Source organism: Cervus canadensis, chromosome 10 (assembly GCF_019320065.1).
Source record: "Cervus canadensis isolate Bull #8, Minnesota chromosome 10, ASM1932006v1, whole genome shotgun sequence".
Classification (NCBI taxonomy): domain Eukaryota; kingdom Metazoa; phylum Chordata; class Mammalia; order Artiodactyla; family Cervidae; genus Cervus; species Cervus canadensis.
Window position 1 is genome coordinate 39,261,318 of NC_057395.1, and position 20,078 is coordinate 39,281,395.

The 20,078-nt window shown below is 41.9% G+C and overlaps 1 protein-coding gene across 1 annotated transcript in view; it reads left to right on the top strand.

Annotated features, from left to right (window-relative positions):
* PCSK2 (proprotein convertase subtilisin/kexin type 2) overlaps positions 1-20,078 on the top strand; it is a 234,672-nt gene that overhangs the window by 15,615 nt on the left and 198,979 nt on the right. The window contains exon 2 of the mRNA XM_043480329.1: positions 10,578-10,682. Coding sequence (XP_043336264.1) covers positions 10,578-10,682 — 105 coding nt within the window. The remainder of the gene's footprint in view (positions 1-10,577; positions 10,683-20,078) is intronic.

A 20,078-nucleotide genomic window follows, 5' to 3' on the forward strand; every position in this document is an offset into this window, starting at 1 on the left:
ATAAGTTCGGGCTGAGTAAGATTTTCTGTCACATCTGGTTACTGAAAGACATGACATCCTCACACCACAAGCCTCCTCCTGTTGACAGAGGAGCTGAAGGCACAGATAAACAATTAGGCTCCTCTGCTGTTTGAGCGGCATCTGTTCAAAGGAGCTGTCAAGCCTTCCACTCTCTAGTGAAATCATATTTACTTTATTCATCTAAATAATGTGGCTTATTTGCCTTCAGTATGAAATTGTCTTGGTCTGTTTCTTGTTGATTGATTTTTATGAGATAGCATATCATTTGCTGTGCATCCCTATGCCAGTCTGCTAAGAGTGGATTGACTTCTTATTGAATAGTTCCAATTATTATCTCCTTTTATAGTTTTAGAATCACTGGATTTATTCAAAATGCCCAAGTCCTCATCTCCATGCTATTCACTGCCCAAACATGCCCCCTCAAACAAATAAAAGAAAAAGAATGATCAAAAGAAATAAAAATAAGAAATAAAAATTGAAAAAAAGAAAGACACATACTCTATATTTCATTGCCAACATGCTGCCCTGTTTGGGTAATTATAGCAATTGAAATCCACTTAAATGGGTGTCTTTCCTGGTGGTTCAGACAGTAAAGAATCTGCCTGCAATATGGGAGACCCAGGTTTGATCCCTGAATCAGAAAGATAGATCCCTTGGAGAAGGAAATGACTACCCACTCTAGTATTCCTGCCTGGAGAATTCCGTGGACAGAGGAGCCTGGCGGACTACAGTCCACGGGGTCACAAAGAGTTAGATAGGTCTGAATGACTAACACTTTCTTTCTTAAATGGACTATATTATTTTTAAGACTATTTTTAAGATTATTTATTTTAATTGGAGGATAATTGCTTTACAATATTGTGATTTTTTATTTTTTTGCCATACATCAATATGATTCGGCCACAGGTACACGTGTCCCCTCCATCATGAACCGCCTCTCACCTGCCTCCCCACCCTATCCCTCCAGGTTGTCACAGAGCACCAGCTTTATATGCCCTGCTTCACACGTCAAACTCACACTGGTTATCTGTTTCACATACAGTAATGTATATGCTTCAATGCTATTCTCTCAAATCACCCTGCCCTCTCCTTCTCTCACTGAGCCCAAAAGTCTATTTTTAAGACTGTTTTTAAAAAACAACTTTAAGGAACTTCCCTGGCAGTCCAGTGCCTAAGACTCTGCACTTCTAATGCAGGAAGTACAGGTTCAGTCCCTGCTTTGGGAGCTAAGATCCTACACACCACATGGCCAAAAAATCAAAACATAAGACAGAAGCAATGTTGTAACAAATTCAACAAAGACTTTTAAAAAGGCCCACATAAAAAAGTCTTTAAAACAAAAGCATACTGCTCTTTTTTAAAAAAAGCAATTTGAAGAGTACAACAAAACTGAGAGAAAGGTACAGATAGTTCTCATATATGCCTGCCCCTACACACATAAGCTGTCTACTTTTATCAACATTTTTTCAACATTACCCACCAGAATAGCATCTTTTTTTACCAAGGGTGAACCTATATTGCCACATCATAAATGCCAGAAATTCATAGTTTACCTTAGGGTTCACTCTTGGTGCAAATTCTATAGGTTTGGATCTGAGTATAGTGACATATCTATCATCATAATATCATACAAAATATTTGGACTTCCCCCATGTTCTCTGTGCTCTACCTGTTCTTCTCAGCCCCTACCACCTCTGGCAAACACTGAACTTTTTTAATTTCTCTGCACAGTTTTGCCTTTTCAAGAATTTCAGATAGTTGGAATCATACAGTATGCAGACTTTTCAGACTGGGTTCCTTTGCTTTAGTAATATGTCTTTTCATGACTTGATAGGTTATTTCTTTTTAGCACTATGTAATAGTCCATTATCTAGATATACCACAGTTTATTTACGCATTTACCTACTAAGGACATCTTGGAAGCTTCCAAATATTGACAGTTATGAATAAAGCTGCTCTAGACATCTATGTGCAGGTTTTTGTCTGAACATGAGTTTTCTACTCATTTGGGTATATACCAAGACGTGCAATTGCTGGATTATATGGAAATAGTATGTTTAGCTTCTTAAGAAGCTGCCAAACTGTCTTTCAGAGTGGCTGTGCCGTTTTGCATCCTCACCAACAATGATAAGACACCCTGTTGCTCCACCTTCTCACCAGCCTCCGATGCTGTCAGTGTTCCAGATTTGGGTCATTCTAATAGATGTGTAGTGATACGCCACTGTGGTTTTAATTGGCAATTCCTTATGACATATGATGTGGAGTATCTCCTCATATGCCTGTTTGCCACTTGTGTGTCTTCATTGGCAAGGGATCTGTTATGGTCCTTGATCCATTCACTTTTTAACAATTAAAAGAACATATATATACTTAAATTTATTTGGCTGCACCGGGTCCTAGTTGAGGCTGCAGGATCTTTGATCTTTCATTGCAGCTTGCAGGATCCCTCTTGCTCTCTCTCTTTTTTTGTTTTTGCAGGAACAATAATACTTGTTTTTGGTTCTGTTTTTAACAACAGGGAACCCTGCTTAATGCACTCTGGTGTCCTGAATGGGAAGGGAGTCCGAAAGGGAGGGAATACATGGATATGTATGGCTGATTCATTCTTCTGTACAGTAGAAACTCTTTGTACACAACATTGTAAAGCACCTATACTCCAATAAAAATTAGTTTAAAAATTTACACATGTGAACTCTTTTAGCTGTGGCATGCAAACTCTCAGTTGCACCATGTGGGATCTAGTTCCTTGACCAGGGATTGAATTCAGGCCCCCTGCATTGAGCAGCATGGAGTCTTAGTCACTGGACTACCAGGAAAGTCCCCTTGGACCACTTTTAAATCAAATTCTTTATTTTCTGATTGTTGAATTGTAAAAGTTCTTCACGTATGTTGGATAGCAATCTTTTATGTATCCTTCGCAAATATTTTCTCCCAGTCTGTCACTTGTGCTCTAAATTCTCTTGATATGGTCTTTCACAGAAGTTTTTAATTTTATGAAGTCAATAGCTGAGTGGCCACGCAGTAAGCTTAAATTTGTGATCCAGGAAACTGAGCTAAATAATCGGTTTCTGTTTGAAGCTATGAAGATTTCAGAGAAGGAAGTGGCAACCCACTCCAGTAATCTTGCCTGGAAAATCCCAGGGACAGAGCAGCCTGGTGGGCTACAGTCCCTGGGGTTGCAAAGGGTTGGACACGACTTAGCAAAACAACAAGACTTTCAGTGGTTTGCAACACACATTATCATGATGATACAGGACTGAAACCCCCGTGCCTGAGAGGCTTTCTCCAAGATCAGAGAAGCTTAATGAGGACTCCAGGGTCTCCTCAGCCATGAGAGCCACAGACTACCTCCCTGGGTTTGCTGCTCTCTCAAAGGCTCAGCCACTCACCATGCTCTCTGAGCTTCTTGTCACCCAAGAGCCTGACAAGAGATACAATTAATGTTGGTCCTGGGGAGGTGGAAGACAGAGGACAAGTCTCATGCAGAAGAGGCGGTGGTCTTTACCTATATCTCTCCAGACCCACTTTCTGCCCACCTTTTTTTCCCAAAAACAAGACAGAAAGAGGTGAGAGTATTCAGATGGCTGAGGTGTGTGACCCTAGGTCCAGACTTGAAGGAGGAGGAACTTTGGTTGGGGGATAAGATACAAGTCAGCACAGATGAGCCCTGAGAACCTATAAACGAGAGATTATTCAGGCTGAAGCCTGAATAGGCAGAACATAGGCAGGAATATGCTTTGCTACCGACCCTGACCCACCCCCTGCCCCTCGTCCCCCATCCCCAGAAATTCTCCTCTCTTCCTTTCTGGACCTCTGACCCTCCATCCCATCAGCAAATTTCAGTGAGGCCTTTAGCTGACCATGGCTTAGGGTGTCACCCTTCCCAGAGATAATTGGACTTTCACAAGAGTATTTGATGTGAAAAGAAAAAGTTAAATTTAGGATGGAGTTGAGAGGGAAACTTTGGAGGCAAGGAGAGGCCTTTTAATGCTAAATCATATCAACTGACCTTGCCTCTCTCCAAAATGTTCTCAGAGTACCCCTTCCTCTCTCCTTCTCTTTTTTCCTTACCTTCTCCTGTCTAATTGTGGCTGTAAAGCTGCAATCTCCCTATTTCTGTCCATCTCTGTTTCTATAATATTATATGTTCTTGTCAATTGAACATTGTAATTTTCTTGTGTGCTTCTTCATTGGCCTGTAAGTGCCAGTAGGGCAGAGTCTGGGACCATGTCCCTGCCCCCATCCTCCGCCCCCGTTCCCTTTCTCCCTCCTCCTTACTGCAAAATGAAGTCCCCCATCCATAAGAGAGTGCATGCAATCCAGGGAAATTCAGCATGGTCTCAGGAAATGTCATTAAAATGAAGAACCTAGGCCCCCTTGTCAAATGCAGAACCTCCACCCCCAAATGGAACTGTTATCAGATGAGCCGGTTTTCAATTCTTGATATTTTATTTCCCAGATTTTACTCCTTGAACCCCATACAGGAGGTATCCTTGCCAAGAGAATTATAAAATTCTTTATATGTAAAACAAAGTCCAATATTTCACCAAACTTGACTCTCAAATAAACGTGACTAAGCATCATGAAAATCAGCATAAGGGACAAACCTGCCAAAGGAAAAGTGATGGGTCAGGACCAGAGACCACCACCACCACCACCACCATGTTTGGGAGTTCTGGACCCATTTGAGAACCTGTGAGAAGCAGTGGTCATTCCTAAAACAGCAAATGCACAGAAGCACAAAATTTGAGGTGGAGACTGTTTTCGCAGACCAGCATCCCAGGGTTGCCTAAGGGGAAGGGACCCTGGTCTAAAGGGCGACAGGTGTGGGCTCTAGGGGGATTTAGCACGCCTTTTTATCTGTTCATGATCGGCAGCCAGTTCCCTGTTGTTGAGGAAAGCGAGCGTATGGGTTCAGAGAGGAGCTTTAGCTTGGAACCATGGTTATCCGTGGGAAAAGGAGGCAAGAGAGACAGAAGAGAGGCAACGAGAAGCGTTGCTGGGATCCATAACATTCTGTGGCATAAAGAGAATTTCTAAAAACTGCAAGTCTGAGTTAGCAGCGTTATTATACTGTCACCCAGCCTGAGCCTTCAAGCTGATAATTTGCTGTGAATTCTTCTTTCACTTCTTTTTTCTCTTTCCTTTTGGAACCATGCAGAGTTTGCCTTAAGAGACAAAGGTGATGGTGTAAAAGAAGAAAAAAAGGGTGTGTGTGTGTGTGTGTGTGTTTTAATGAAGATAACACTTGTTGGGAAGAGTCCCTGGATGAGGGCATGGCAACCCTCTCCAGTATTCTTGCCTGGAGAATCCCTCTGGAAAGAAGAGCCTGATGGGCTACAGTCCATGGGGTTGCAGAGTCAAACACAACTGAAGTGATTAAGCATGCACACAGAAGTTGAGATATATGAGAAGTATCTTACTGGGAAACAAGTGAAGGTTTGAGGACTTAAGATTGCTTTTAATTTGTCATTTCTATTTGGAAGATCAACATTCAACTTAAGAAATGGAGAAATGCACTGAGGTCTCTGTGGACAGCAGGTACCGTGCACTACTGAAATGGGCACAGCATCTGTCTTTCCCTGCCTGACATAGGCTCAAGCTTGCTCATAATCTCCTCAAACGGTCACTTCTCAGAGACTCAGAGGCCTGTGGATTTGGGGTCTACACTCCAAAGACAAGAGGCAAAAAGGGCTTAGAAAAATAGCCAATGCCTGCAGGTTAACCTTCTGTTTAGTCTGTGATCAGTCGATTTACCTGTATATTGCCCAAGTTTCCAATATCAGCTCTATGAGACCAAGTGTTAGTAACTCCATGTCTTCTATAGCCATGACAGTGCTTCTAATCAAAGAATCTGGGGTCATGGGTCCCCAGGACACAGCAGAGGTCACTCACCAGCTTGGCTGTCCTTGAGTCATGCTCATCTTTGTCAGGAAGTCCAGCCTGCAATCTTTTGAATTCATAGCGCTGGTTACCAAGGGGATGGGACGTACATAGCAAAAGACTGCAGTGAAAGCTGTGTGGTGGGGAGGGTTTGGAGCAACAGTCTGGAGACCGAGAATTTCCTTTAAAAGCTCCCCCTCAACTAGAAAATCCTGCTCCTCCATAAGCCACAGTGTCTTTTTCTATAAAACGAGGCAGTTAGACCAAGCCAGGGTGCCACTCAACTGCCTTCAGTTATAATCACATGAAAGGACGGGAAGTGGTGGGACCTCCAGCTTGGACTTTTTAAACATATGACCCTCTTAAGGCCATCCAAATGTAATTTTAGAAAAATATTTTTATGTTGTAAACACTTTCAATTTGGGGATAATTTTAGACTTAAAAATTGTACAAAAATTGCACACAAGTACACCCATGTTCACAGTAGCATGATTCACAATAGCAAAGAGGTGGAAGGTGTCCATCAGCTGGCGGATGAATGAACACAACGTGCTACATACAAGCAGTGGAATATTATTCAGCCAGAAAAAAGGGGAAGGGAATTCTGACAATGCTTCACACAGGTGAACCTTGAAGCTATTCAGCTGAGTGAAATAAGTCAGTCACCAAAGGACAAATATTGTATGATTCCACTTACATGAGATACCTAGAGTAGTGAATTCTTAGAGACAGAGAGTAGGATGGTGGCAGCCAGGACCTGGGGGTATGAGGGGTTATCATTTAATGAAAGTAGAATTCAATGTGCAGGATGGAAAGAACTCTGGGTATCAATAGTAGTGAGGGTTACACAACAGTAGAGAGATACTTAGTGTTGCTAAACTGTGCACTGAATACTTTAAAATGAAAAGTTTTATATTTTGTATATTTTACCACAATAAAAATTACTCTTTTTTAAATAGCACAAAGTTCCCATATACCCCTTATCCAGCTTTTCCAAAGTCAACATAGGACAAAACCATAGGACAGTTATCAAAGCCAGGAAAAACATTGCTACAACACTGGTAATTAATCTACAGATTTGGTTCACATTATTCCAGTTGTTCCACTAATGTCCTTATTTCTGATTCAGGACCCAATCCAAGATAGGAATTGATTTTGTTGTCCTGTCTTGTTAGTCTCCTCCAGTTTCGAAAATTTCTACTGTCCTGATTTGACTTTCATGAACTTGAAGATTTGGAAGGGTAGCAGCCAGCTAAGGGTTTGCCTGACGCTTCCTCTGACTGAACACAGATTACCTTTTTCGGCAAGAAAATCGTATAAGTGATGTCTCCTTCTCAGTGTATCGTATTAGGAGGCACGTGATTTTGATGTGTTTCATCCAGGGTGAGATTAACTTAGATCACTTGGTTGAGGGGGTCTCTGCCAGATTTCTCCACCACAAAGGTATTATTTCTCTTTGTTAATCATTAGATGTCACCCACTAATTTTAGCATCCTTTGGTGACACTGGTCAGCCACAATTGTTTGTTTTTTTCTTTTAATGAAGTATAATTGCTTTACAATGTTGTGTTAGTTCCTGCTGCACAGCAACATGAATCAGCTGTAAGTACACACATATCCCCTCCCTCGTGAGCCTTCTTCCCCCAATCCCGCCATCCCACGCCTCTAGGTCATCACAGAGCAACTGAGCTGAGCTCCCTGTACTAAATAGCAGCTTCCCACTAACTACTGTTTTAGACATGGTAGTGTATACATGTGTCAGTGCTACTCTCTATTCATCCCCCCCCTCCCCTACCACTGACTGTGTCCGCAAATCCATTCTCTGCGTCTGCGTCTACCATCATAATTATTCATGGTGCTTCCAAATGGTGATATTCAGTTTCCTTTCATTATTTCTACTTTTGTTAATTGGAATTCTACTGTAAGAAAGAGTTTCCCATTTGCCTCTATTCAAATTTAATTAAAAAAAAAATCAGTAAAACAGAGCCAGAACAATGTCTACCCAAAGCTCAATGGTGCTTGATAACCCCAAATTTCCTTTCTTGTTAAAAATTCACAGATTCTTCATGCCCTCCAGGATAGGAAATAAAACTCCCAAGTTTCTACCGTCTGACTGTGGTCACAGGCTCAAGTCTTTAGCGAGCAAAAGATGAGCACACTTAAATTTTTTTTCCTTCTCCATCTCCCCTCTTCCTTTTTGATAAATCTTAACATTTCCCCGAGTACCTCAGCAGGGTTAAGTAGAGAAAACACTCAAGAACCACTGAGCCTGGAAAGATGCATATGAAATATTTATGTTTAATTTGTCCTGAAGAAGGTGATTTTAATGAACAGAAACTAAATCACAAATGCCACAGTGTTCTAAAAAATTTTCATTCACACACCTGACCCTTAGCCAAACTTACTGTGCCCTTGAAGTTCATCCAGTATCTGCTTCCCTGGCCTCAGGTCCCCTCCTCCAGTGCCAGGAACATCCCTTGAGGGCCCTTATCTGGGCTGCTCCAGGCTGGTGTCACCAACTGACAAACAGAGCCAATACTATTGTAGAGTTTCAAATCTGCACAGTTCTAAAAATGGAAGAAATAAATTTTTTTTTCCAGCTACCTATTTGTTCCTGTTTTCCATTGCTGAGTAACAAACCAACCCCAAACTTATTAGTATAAAGCAACAACTATTTTTTTAACTTTTTATTTAATAATGGAGTATAGCCAATGATTACCACACAACTGCACTCATCTCACATGCTAGTAAAGTAATGCTCAAAATTCTCCAAGCCAGGCTTCAACAATACATGAACCATGAAATTCCAGATGTTCAAGCTGGTTTTAGAAAAGGCAGAGGAACCAGAGATCAAATTGCCAACATCTGCTGGATCATCAAAAAAGCAAGAGAGTTCCAGAAAAACATCTATTTCTGCTTTATTGACTATGCCAAAGCCTTTGACTGTGTGGATCACAATAAACTGTGGAAAATTCTTAAAGAGATGGGAATACCAGACCACTTGACCTGCCTCTTGAGAAATCTATATGCAGGTCAGGAAGTAACAGTTAGAACTGAACATGGAACAACAGACTGGTTCCAAATAGGAAAAGGGGTATGTCAAATCTGTATATTGTCACCCTGCTTATTTAACTTATATGCAGAGTACATCATGAGAAACGTTGGGCTGGAAGAAGCACAAGCTGGAATCAAGATTGGCGGGAGAAATATCAACAACCTCAGATATGCAGATGACACCACCCTTATGGCAGAAAGTGAAGAAGAACTAAAGAATCTCCTGATGAAAGTGAAAAATTTGGTTTAAAGCTCAACATTCAGAAAACTAAGATCATGGCATCCAGTCCCACCACTTCATGGCAAATAGATGGGGAAACAGTGGCTGACTTTATTTTGGGGGGCTCCAAAATCACTACAGATGGTGACTGCAGCCATGAAATTAAAAGATGCTTACTTCTTGGAAGAAAAGTTATGACCAACCTAGACAGCATATTAAAAAGCAGACATTACTTTGCCAACAAAGTTCCGTCTGGTCAAGGCTATGGTTTTTCCTATAGTCATGTATGGATGTGAGAGTTGGACTATAAAGAAATCTAAGCGCCAAAGAATTGATGCTTTTGAACTGTGGTGCTGGAGAAGACTCTTGAGAGTCCCTGGGACTGCAAGGAGATCCAACCAATCCATCCTAAAGATCAGTCCTGGGTGTTCATTGGAAGGACTGATGTTGAAGCTGAAACTCCGGTACTTTGGCCACCTGATGCGAAGAGCTGACTTATTTGAAAAGACCCTGATGTTGGGAAAGATTGAAGGCAGGAGGAGAAGGGGACGATAGAGGATGAGATGGTTGGATGGCATCACCAACTCAATGGACATGAGTTTGAGTAAACTCTGGGAGTTGGTGATGGACAGGGAGGCCTGGCGTGCTGCAGTCCATGGGATCGCAGAGTCAGACACGACTGAGCAACTGAACTGAACTGAACTGATAGCCAATGATAGCAGGTGGTAGTTTCAGGTGGATAGCAAAGGGACTTGGCCACACATTTTCCCTCAAACTTCCTCCCATCCAGGCTGTCACATAACATTGAGCAGAGCTCCCTGTGCTATACAATAGTAGGTCCTTGTTGGTTATCCATTTTAAATATGGCACTGTGTACATGTCCATCCCTAACTTCCTCCCATCCTTCCCCTCTGGGAGCTTGAATTTGTTCTCCAAGTCTGTGAATCTGTTAATAAAACAACAACTACTTTATTATGTTCATAGATTTGGAATCAAAGATTCATACAGGCACAATGCAGGGAGCTGGGGATGGTCTACATGGGATCCATTTTAATGGCTAATGGTCTGCAGTTTCCTTTTCTTGTGATACCTAAGAGAAGAGACTAAAGAAGCTGGTGTGGGGATGAATATAAAGGGAAGTCTTTATGGATGAGAAGAGAAGATGAAAAGATAGATGAAAACTACAGTAGTGGAGGAAAGAATGGGTTTGGGGGGAGAAGGGAGGTGAACATATTACATCAGAAAAGTAAGGAGATGGGGAGGAGAACAGTGACAGGGAACCAGAGGGTCACATGTGGAGTCCCATCCCAGGAGCCCCAGCATGTACCCTGGCTCTGGCATCCCTGTCCAGGGGCACCCCCAGAAGCTAACCTTGCCTGTGTCTGTCTGACTCTTTGCAGCTCCCCTTCGCTGAAGGCCTGTACCATTTTTATCACAATGGCCTGGCCAAGGCCAAGAGAAGACGCAGCCTACAACATCAGCAGCAGCTGGAGAGAGACCCCAGGGTGAGTCTTCCTAGAAACCTGCCTTCTAACCTCTGCAGCCACAGATGAGCCTGTGGAGGGAGTGTGCAAGGGTGGGGTGGGGGCCAGGCCTGTGGAGTAAAGGCATTCAGTGGGTGTGTTGCAATCATCCACATGGATCTTTTGCACAGTGGTCCTGGGGACTCTGCTCCTCTGTCTTACACATAATAATTTTACCCTCGAGAGGCCAAAGAAGGGGAGTAAACAGGGATACCACCCCTTTTCTGGCCTTTCCTCCTGCATTGTTGTGTGAGGATTTCGGGTTGCCCGGGGACATGCTTTGGCCTCTGATGGATGGGAAGACACCAGCAGTTTAATGAGTCGTTTTATGGGAGGTTTCTCCTGGTGAATCCACATGCCCTGAGGAGACTGCCATGCCCCATGTGGTGAATGGGAACATGAGAGGGCCAGCGCCATCAGCTTGCAGGAGACAGCTGGCTTCTCCTGTCCACACATGACTGAGTCCACAGCCTCCTCTGCCTGTCTGCCCATCACAGCACTTTCTGATCTATGTCACCCAGGCCCCCTGTCTTCCTGATGCTCAGGACTCCCACTCTGAACTCCAATCTTTACCTTTTCTTGGACGCTAGGTCTCAATTTCTACTCCCTTCCCCTCCCTAGAAATTTAAATCCAATTTTCTTACAACCAAACTCATCACCCTGTCCATAAGCATCCTTCTCCAGTGTTCCCACTTCCTGTTTTCTCAGACTAGAAACTTTGGGCATCGTTGAGCCCTCTCTCTTCTAACCCCTTCTGCTCGCCCCACACTCATTCAACTGGGAGGTTCTGATTTCTTGTATACAGCTCACCAAGAGGGAAAGTCATCATCCAGGAAGCTTGCTATCTGTACACTGAAGGCTTCATGCCCTCTTGCCCAGGACATGGGGAACACAGATGTAAAGAGGGCAGACATTTGAATTAGACATTTACATATGAGACTCCTTTTGAGCTGTTGGAATCTAGAATCATTCTGGTGGGGCTTTTCATGGAAACATGTGACTGCGCTGAATGTGGACTTTAATTAGGAATACAGATAAAGCAGACTCCCCCAGCCGATCACCAGCTGACATGCCACAGGCAATTTTCCTGGAACTCCTCAACCCAGGGGATCCCACATTCCCTAGAATGGAAACACTGCTTTGAGAATCCACTTTATCTTTGCTTTTGCAGTAGGTTTAAAGATATCTGTACTGTCGGCCCTGGCCAAGCATTTTTAAAGGGTCTGTTGTAGAAGCTGGCACCATTACTTAAGAGAGAAGCTCTTTTCTGTCATCAGCCTTGACCTTGACTGTACCAGTTCAGTGTCTGGGGACACCCTTGAGAAGCCCATGGGCAGGGAATCCTGCCTGTCTCACCTGTGTACCCAGAAAAGGTACCAGTGGACCATGACCACCCTGGTACAAGTGACGCTGGTTTTCCTAATGCTTCATGCCTGCCCCACAGTCTTACCTTTTATGATCAATTATTTACTTTTATTTATATAATTCTTAAAAGTTCCTTGTGTTTCTCCTCTTCCATGATTGAAGACAGTGCCCCGAGATCATTCAGAGAGAAACACATAAAAGAAACTGGGGGAGAAGGAAAGTGATGCTTAAGAGGTTTGGATCGGGAAAGAGAACCAAGAAACAGTGAAACTAAGAAGCCATCATTTGGTTCAGAGAGACGCCTTGAGACTATTAGGTTAAGATTGTTTTATTCTTGCACTTACTTGAAACGATCTTTGAAATGCTGATTCTTGAAGTATACAGAGATGTTTCTGAAAGAGAAGACAATATGATGGGATGGGGAATAAAGAAGGAAATCCTGCATTGGTGATTCCAGTCACTTGTCTTTCTCCTCAAAGTAGTATCTATTTTATCCAAATGGAGCATCCATTCTCCCTCCTTTGCCCATTATAAGGGTCCTGGTAGCCACTTGCCTCTGCCTGCTGGGGGTATCTATCTGCCCTGTCCACAAAGAACAAGAGAAGGTAACAGTGAAATTGAAGGTCATAAATCTCTTGTATCTTTTACCTGCCTTCTCATCCAGGTTAGATGTCAGGGCTGCTGTCATTAATGAAATCATTTTAGGAAAAGAAATAAAGCATAAAATCTCATCACTGTTTGCAAAATGAAAAAAAAAAAACCCTGCTAGTAATGATTGCCTTGTTCCCAAATGTTAGATTAAGGCCTGAGTCTTTTGTGCATGGCATTCTTGGGGCTACCTAGTTTGGGCATCAGCTGATACCAAAACATGAGGGTGACTACTCTTAAACAAAAAAATAATGGAAAGTACAACAGCTGTATTATAAGGATGCTGTGAGTCCTGTGGACTTACAGACTTCAACAAAAGACAAATACATTGAGTTAGGACACCTCAATTTGAGGGTTCCCAGGCACATTCAAACAAGGTGCAGGAGGAGAAGAAACTGGAAGAATAGACAGGAGAGGGGAAGGACCAGGTAGCTGAAAAGGATGTTTTTGTCTCTTGCACAGATGTTGCAAGTTACTTTTCATGAATCAAGATCTTAAGAGCAAGTTGTTTTAGCAACTATATTCGAATTAAAAAATAAGTAAATAATAATAATAAAGAATGACAGAGTCACAATATGGAGGAAGCTTGGGTCCCTGAATTACCACATGGAGGAGAAGCAAGGCACTGGCCTGAGTTCCCTACCAGGACTGTTTTAGAAGCAAGAATAAATATTCTATGATTGGAATCATAAAATTAATAAATAAATGAAATAAAATGTTATACTTATTTGAACAATAGAGCAAAATATCTATTTCATTGCTTTTCCACACCAAAAAAAACAGTCCCACCAAGAAAAAAATCTTGATTATTTAAAATACTTGGTGATATTTCAGTGAAAAAGGGCACAGGTGAAATAAAAGGGCTTAATGAAAGGGAAAAAAAGACCAAGTTATTTCATCTTTCTCTGAAACATGTTGTCTCATAGACCAATCAACTTGAATCATGTTTGCCGCCCCAGCTTCCTTCTTACCCCATCCTTGCAATATTTCCTGGCCATCCTCACTTGCTATTCTCGGGTTTGTTAAGGCAAATACAGAGTCTGAGGAGCCGTGCACATATTCCCAGGATGGTTTTAGCTTATACAGGCTCTCAGGGCTCAATCTACCTAAGTAGATTTTTAGCCAAAGAAATAACCAAGCTCTCCTACCAGCCCAAGAAATAAAGAAGACAAAGATAGAGGACCAAACTTCTGATTTGTTTTGGCTCCAGATCAGAAATTTCAAGGATGTTTGTCCTTCATTTCACTACTAAATTTTTTGCTAAAGGAAAAGAAGAAAAAGACTAGAAAGGGATAACATGGGCTTTTGTCCACACCAACACAGTGCTACTTTCAGTATGTTTACATTTGTTCATCAGTATGGAGGGAAGCAGCTAAGAAAAATATTCTGAGGCAGACTGTTTTAAAGGTGCTCCCTTGTCTTTCCGTTTCTTTCTGCTAAGAGGATTAGCATAATGCTGTGTAACATCATTTAGATGCTAAAAAGCAAAAATTATGTCTTTATTTCTGGGTATCTTTCTATAGTACCATTCTGAGTACACAGTAGATGCTCAATAAATGACTGTCAGATGAATAGATGGATGGTTAGTATTTTTTCTTCTGGGTTTTAATCCATGAAATAATATTGTTCTTCTCATCTTATGCTTTCATTACTATTCTAAAATGGGTATCCATTAGGAAACAGAAGTATTGCCGTCTTTCCAGGGCCTCCTTTAAATACAATCTTAATTGTGGATGAAAGAAACCACTTCATTTCATCATTTTCAAGTCTTGTCACTGAGAATCCCATGAATAGCCAGCTTTTAATTTCCAAAGTCCCTCTGTGTTCCTGATCATGTTCAAAGTCACAGTGTAACCACTGAAGCAAGAACAACGTGTTTGGAAAGTGCAAATAGCTAACATAATTTGAAAGTGTAATAAATAAACCCAAAGCTAGAATGAAATAAGAAAACTGAAAATTCCTTCCCAGCATCAAGGTCAAGAGCAAATTATCCATGTTCAAAGCCTCTATGACATTGGTCAAACTTTAGCTTAGAGCGGCATCAATAAATCTTAAAGTCAAACCAAACTATAGTCCACAGTCAACATATCAAACCACATACATTCAACAAGTACTTGAAAAGCTGCTGGGAAATAGATTTATTTAAAACATTTGTTTCAAAAAATAAAAATAAATCAATAAACAAACCATTTGTTTCACAGTCCTTCACATCTGCTCATCTGACATAGAGAGCATTGAAATGAAATATGTTCAAAAATTTAAAGACTCAGTTACTCAATAAGAAACTCCCACTAGTCATATGGAAGCCAGATAATTTAACAACAACAACAAAATAACCTGAATGTCATTTGTTGAGAAAGTTATATTTGATTTAAGAATTTCAAACATTTATTTCCTTTTCTCAGCAGTGATACTAGACCATCCAATTATCCCTCGGGGTTCTCTTTAAACCTGTTTCAAGTCAGAAACTCCTATCAATCCACTGAAACCTTTTCTTGTTTCCCCTGGTCTCAAAGAATATTACATGTTTCCTCTGCATTCTTTACATGGGAGCTATTTCTTCCTAGCTTCTTCCTCATCCAAGAGTGTTGACAGGTCTTATGACCTTAGGTGTCAGCACATGACCGCATAGTGAGTCAGTTATGTTCCTTAAGGATCTATTCAGAGCATATTTGTGAGTTTTTAGTGCACTCCAAAAACCTACAAAAGTTAGTTTCAATGGGTAGTCCTTTAAAAATCTCATAGACCATACAACCTTAAAAAAAAAGAGGACTTTGTCTGTTCTTTAAAACTAACTGGACATGTCTGGTGTGATCTGTTTGTAAAAATGTGAACAATGAGTGAATCAGGCTTTCTTTGTTTGCGGGACTTCATAATACCGTAATTGATATTGCTTTTTTAATGGATTCATTATGGTAACTGAAACTCGGGTGGTTGACAGAAACTGGGAATGGCTTGTAAGTGCTTTGGGTCCTTCAGCAATTCAAACAAGCAAAGAAATTCATCTACCTTCTTCCTCCACGAGTTACATGAAAATTTTGTCATAACCGCTAAGCTCTTAGCTTCCAAGCATTTTCAAATACCTAGCATCAATCACAGTAATTTGTAATGATCACGACAACCCACTAGTATGTTTCGTGTCTTTCCTTTAATTAATATAACTATTTGATCACAGCTGTCTCTCAGTTTCCATTAGGAGTTGGTCCCTGGACCCCCACAGATACCAAATTTCAGATGCTCAAGCCCCTTATGTAAGTGCCATTGAGAAGCTGGCCATCCGTATCCATGGGTTCTGCAAGGGTGGATACAGAAGGCTGACTGTACTTGGATTAAAAGTTGGAGAAGAGACGAATAAAACACAATTATCTTCTGGAAAATCTGCTTTCAAATAGAAAATGTCATGGAGAAAAATGCCTTCCCTCACTTTTTGTTTTGGTTTTGACCAAGCCTTCCCCCAGTGGGTGTGTTCTGTCCTTATGTCACAGGGACACCTGAGAACATCCCAGCCTGCGAGGCTGGTGAAAACAGAAAATCCATCATGTTAGTGCCTTTTAAAAAGAATTTATAACCGCCACCCTCCAAAAAAAATAGGTTGATTTGTTTGGTTGGTTGATTTTTATACCTTAGAAAAATTGTTTCCATTTTGTACATTTCTTTTTTTAATAGGTTGTTTTTTTCTTCATACTTGACTCTAAATTGGCGAGGTTTGTGGTGCTGAGATCCTGCTCTAAGAAATGGATAGGAATTCCTTGGTTTCTCTTCTGGATGTCTTCTCTAAGGGAAGAAATAAAGCTGATAGATTTAATCATTTTACTTATTTAGAAACACAGACACAGTGAGTTTATTAAAAATAATACAGCAAGTGCAACAGTATTTTGAATTGCTGTCATGCTTTTATTCCAGAGGGCCTTCATGGCTGCTTCTCTTCATCTTCTCATCTCCTTGGAACATGAGTTGGACCAACAGTTGTTATTCCTTCTTGAAATGAAGGTAACAAAGAGGTGGGTGTGTGCCTGAGTCACACACGAGTTTGAAAGCCAAAAACTGACTCAGGTCCCCAATATTGGCCCCATCTTTTCCACCCTGGTTTTAGGTCTCTTGGTCAGCAAGGGAGCAACCTATTTGGAATTGAGATTCTCACAGGGAAAGGACCATCCAGGATACATGATTATAAGAGCTCTGTGGTCCACGGATGTGGTTGTGTCTGACTCTTTGTGACCCTACGGACTCTAGCCCGTGAGGCTCCTCTGTCTATGGGGATTCTCCAGGCAAGAATACTGTAGTGGGTTGCCATGTCTCCTCCAGGGGACCTTCCCAACCCAGGGATCGAACCCAGGTCTCCTGCATTGCAGGTGGATTCCTCACCATCTGAGCCACCAGGGAAGCCCAGGAATACTGGAGTGGGTAGCCTATCCCTCCTCCAGGAATCAAACCGGGGTCTCCTGTATTGTAGGTGAATTCTTTACCAGCTGAGCTACCAGGGAAGCCCATGGTCCACTGATAAAGTTATGCAAGTAGAGAGTTAGCCAGTGGTGAGGTTTGAAATTCCTTTAACTCCTGGGGCCTCGGAGACACAGATTAGCTGGAATTCCCAAGAGACACTCTTGAGTGGGATAACAGGATTCATGGGTGCCTCTGGCACGTCTACTGCAGAGAATAGTAAACTGCGGACATGGGGAACTGAAACAAAGTGAAGTTGATGCCAGAGGAAGATAGAGAAGGTGAGACGAGGCCCAGGAAACATACTTTTTATTATTGGTGAAAACTGGATGAGACCCAGCCCCAAACCCACCCCTCAAGGATTGTCTCAGTAACACTTGAACCATGTGACCCCTTCAGTGACCTGGACCTTTCTTGCTCTGTTATCAGCTCAATTTTCTATCATGATAAAAGGAACCACACTGCCCACTTTAAAGAGGCAAATCACTCCCCAATGAGTGCACAGAAAAATTTAGCATCATTTCTCCCTTTTTCCTCGGGTTTTCCCTCCCTGCTCCTATGTACCTTGTTTCCTCTCCTCGAGAACCCTGAAGTAGCAAACACACACTTTTAGCAAAAGCAAAGCTCCTTTACAAAAAATGAACCACAAGTGCAAGGGAACGTCTACAGCAACACCTAGTAGGAAGGCTTTTGGGCTCATACCTCTCCACACCCAACCAGCCAGCCAGCCAGCGACCTTGTGTACGTAAGTGAGGAAAAAGCACTTTACACAGTCTTTACACAGTCCTTCAAGATCTTGCTCATGACACTTCTGCAGGAGCCAGATGTCTGAGGAGGAAGAGCCCAGAGGGGAATCTCTCCAGGGCCTCCTCTCCTCCGTTTAATTTCATAATGGTTCTTAAGGTTGGCTCGTGTCTGTTGAAGGCTGCTGTCTTAGTTTGGGTTCCTGCACAAAGCAAATCCTGGCACAAGGACCTGGAAGGGGGTCACTTATTTGGGAGGCTGATCCTCAGATGCACAAGAGGAAGAGTCAGTTGATGGAGGGAAGTGACAAAAGGAAGCAGAGGGTGAGGTTTACAGCAGGTCTGCATTGTAGACAGCTGAGCCTCAGTCTCACGGGCATGCTTCAGAGCTGTCCCACCAGAAAAACAGTTGGCCTTTCTGTTGTCTCTTGTTTCTGAGCTGATCTGAATGTTAAACCCCTGGCACATCCTATGCACGAGTCTCAGAATGCGGGAGAAAGTCCCCAAGCAGAGGCAGAAATGGAGGTGCTTCATGGAAGAAGCTGTCGGCAGTGGCTGATGATCTCTCGCTACAAATCCTGCTGTCCAACCCATGCTAAGGATTAGCAGGCATCGTCTCGTTAATCCTCAGAGATCTACTGTGCATTAAGTGGCATCGGATCCTGAGTTTACAGGCGAGGAAACAGGGACTTAGGGAGGCTCATGACGTACTGACCATCCCGTGGTTTGTAAGGGGTCCCCACACTGCATGGTGCTGCTCTGTCACTGACTTAGATTTCATAAACTAATTTCCCTGGTCCTCTGCACAAAGAGAAATGTAGAATGGGAAGATTCCATAGGAAACATTGATTCAACACTCTGCCTTGAAGCTTTAAAATATCATTGAGATAAAATAAACCCAAGAGGGTAAGTGATTTCTCTGGGGTCACACAGTCATGATTGATGAGAAAGAAATAATAAAACTGATGACTCCTCTCAATACCAGGGATGATTTAGATAGAAAGCTAAATGAGGATTGATATTGCTTATGAACTTGTGATTCTTTAAGAACTCATTCTCACTAACTAATAATTGGATTCCCTCAATCAAAAGTAGTGTAATGGGAAAATATGAAGATCTATCATCAGCTTATGTGATTTATGTGAATTCAATGAACTGAGTTATAAATGGAAATGTGAAAAAGGAAGGGAAATAACAACATAGTGGGCACTTACGTTCAGGAGTCTGCTTAACCCGTGTGTGCCCTGCAGGGGCCAGAATAAGCAGAGTTATCTGAGGATGCAGCCCACATCTTTCCCTCCCAGTTCAAAGCGGGAGCAGTTCACCTTTCTGGGTGAGAGCCTTTAGCATTTATAGATAATACTTCTTAAGTCAGAAAGAGAAAAACAAATATCGTCTATTATGCATATATATGGAATCTAGAAAAATGGTACTGATGAACCTATTTGCAGGGCAGGAATAGAGACTCGGACATAGAGAACAGACTTATGGACACAGCAGGAGCAGGAGAGTGTGGGACGAATTGAGAGAGTAGCATGGAAACATGTACATTATCATATGTAAAAGAGATAGCTAATGGAAAGTTGCTACAGAACATAGGGTGCTCATTGTGATGCTCTCCGACAACCTAGGGGGTGGGATAGGATAGGAGGTGGGATGGAGGTTCAAGAGGGAGGGAACATATGTATACCTATGGCTGGTTCCTGTTGATGTATGGCAGAAACCAACACAACATTGTAAAACAATTATCCGCAGTTAAAAATAAATTTAAAAAATAACAATAATACTTCTGACGCAAAATATTTCCTAAGTCCAAGCTAGCTTGTTCATCTGCTGTGTGTTGAACAATGAGACAGGATTGGGTTCCTAGGAAATTCCACATGTTTGTGATGCATTGAGACACAGTATATTGGTTTCTTAACTTTCCTAAGAAATGTTGAAAGTTCATTTTGACCATGCATAGTTTACATGTTACCCACTTCAGAACTCTGTCCCTACGGTGTGATTTCTCTACAAAAGAGTAAACAAAGACCAGGTCTTAGCTTGGATTCTGTGGAAACAGACTCTGAGGTGGGGAGTTGAGTGTATAAAAGATGTTTCTGAGAACAGGGTTGCAGTGTCTTCTCCTGTGACTCCTTCATTCTCAGATCAACAACACACATCTGATCCTTCTTGTCTTCAC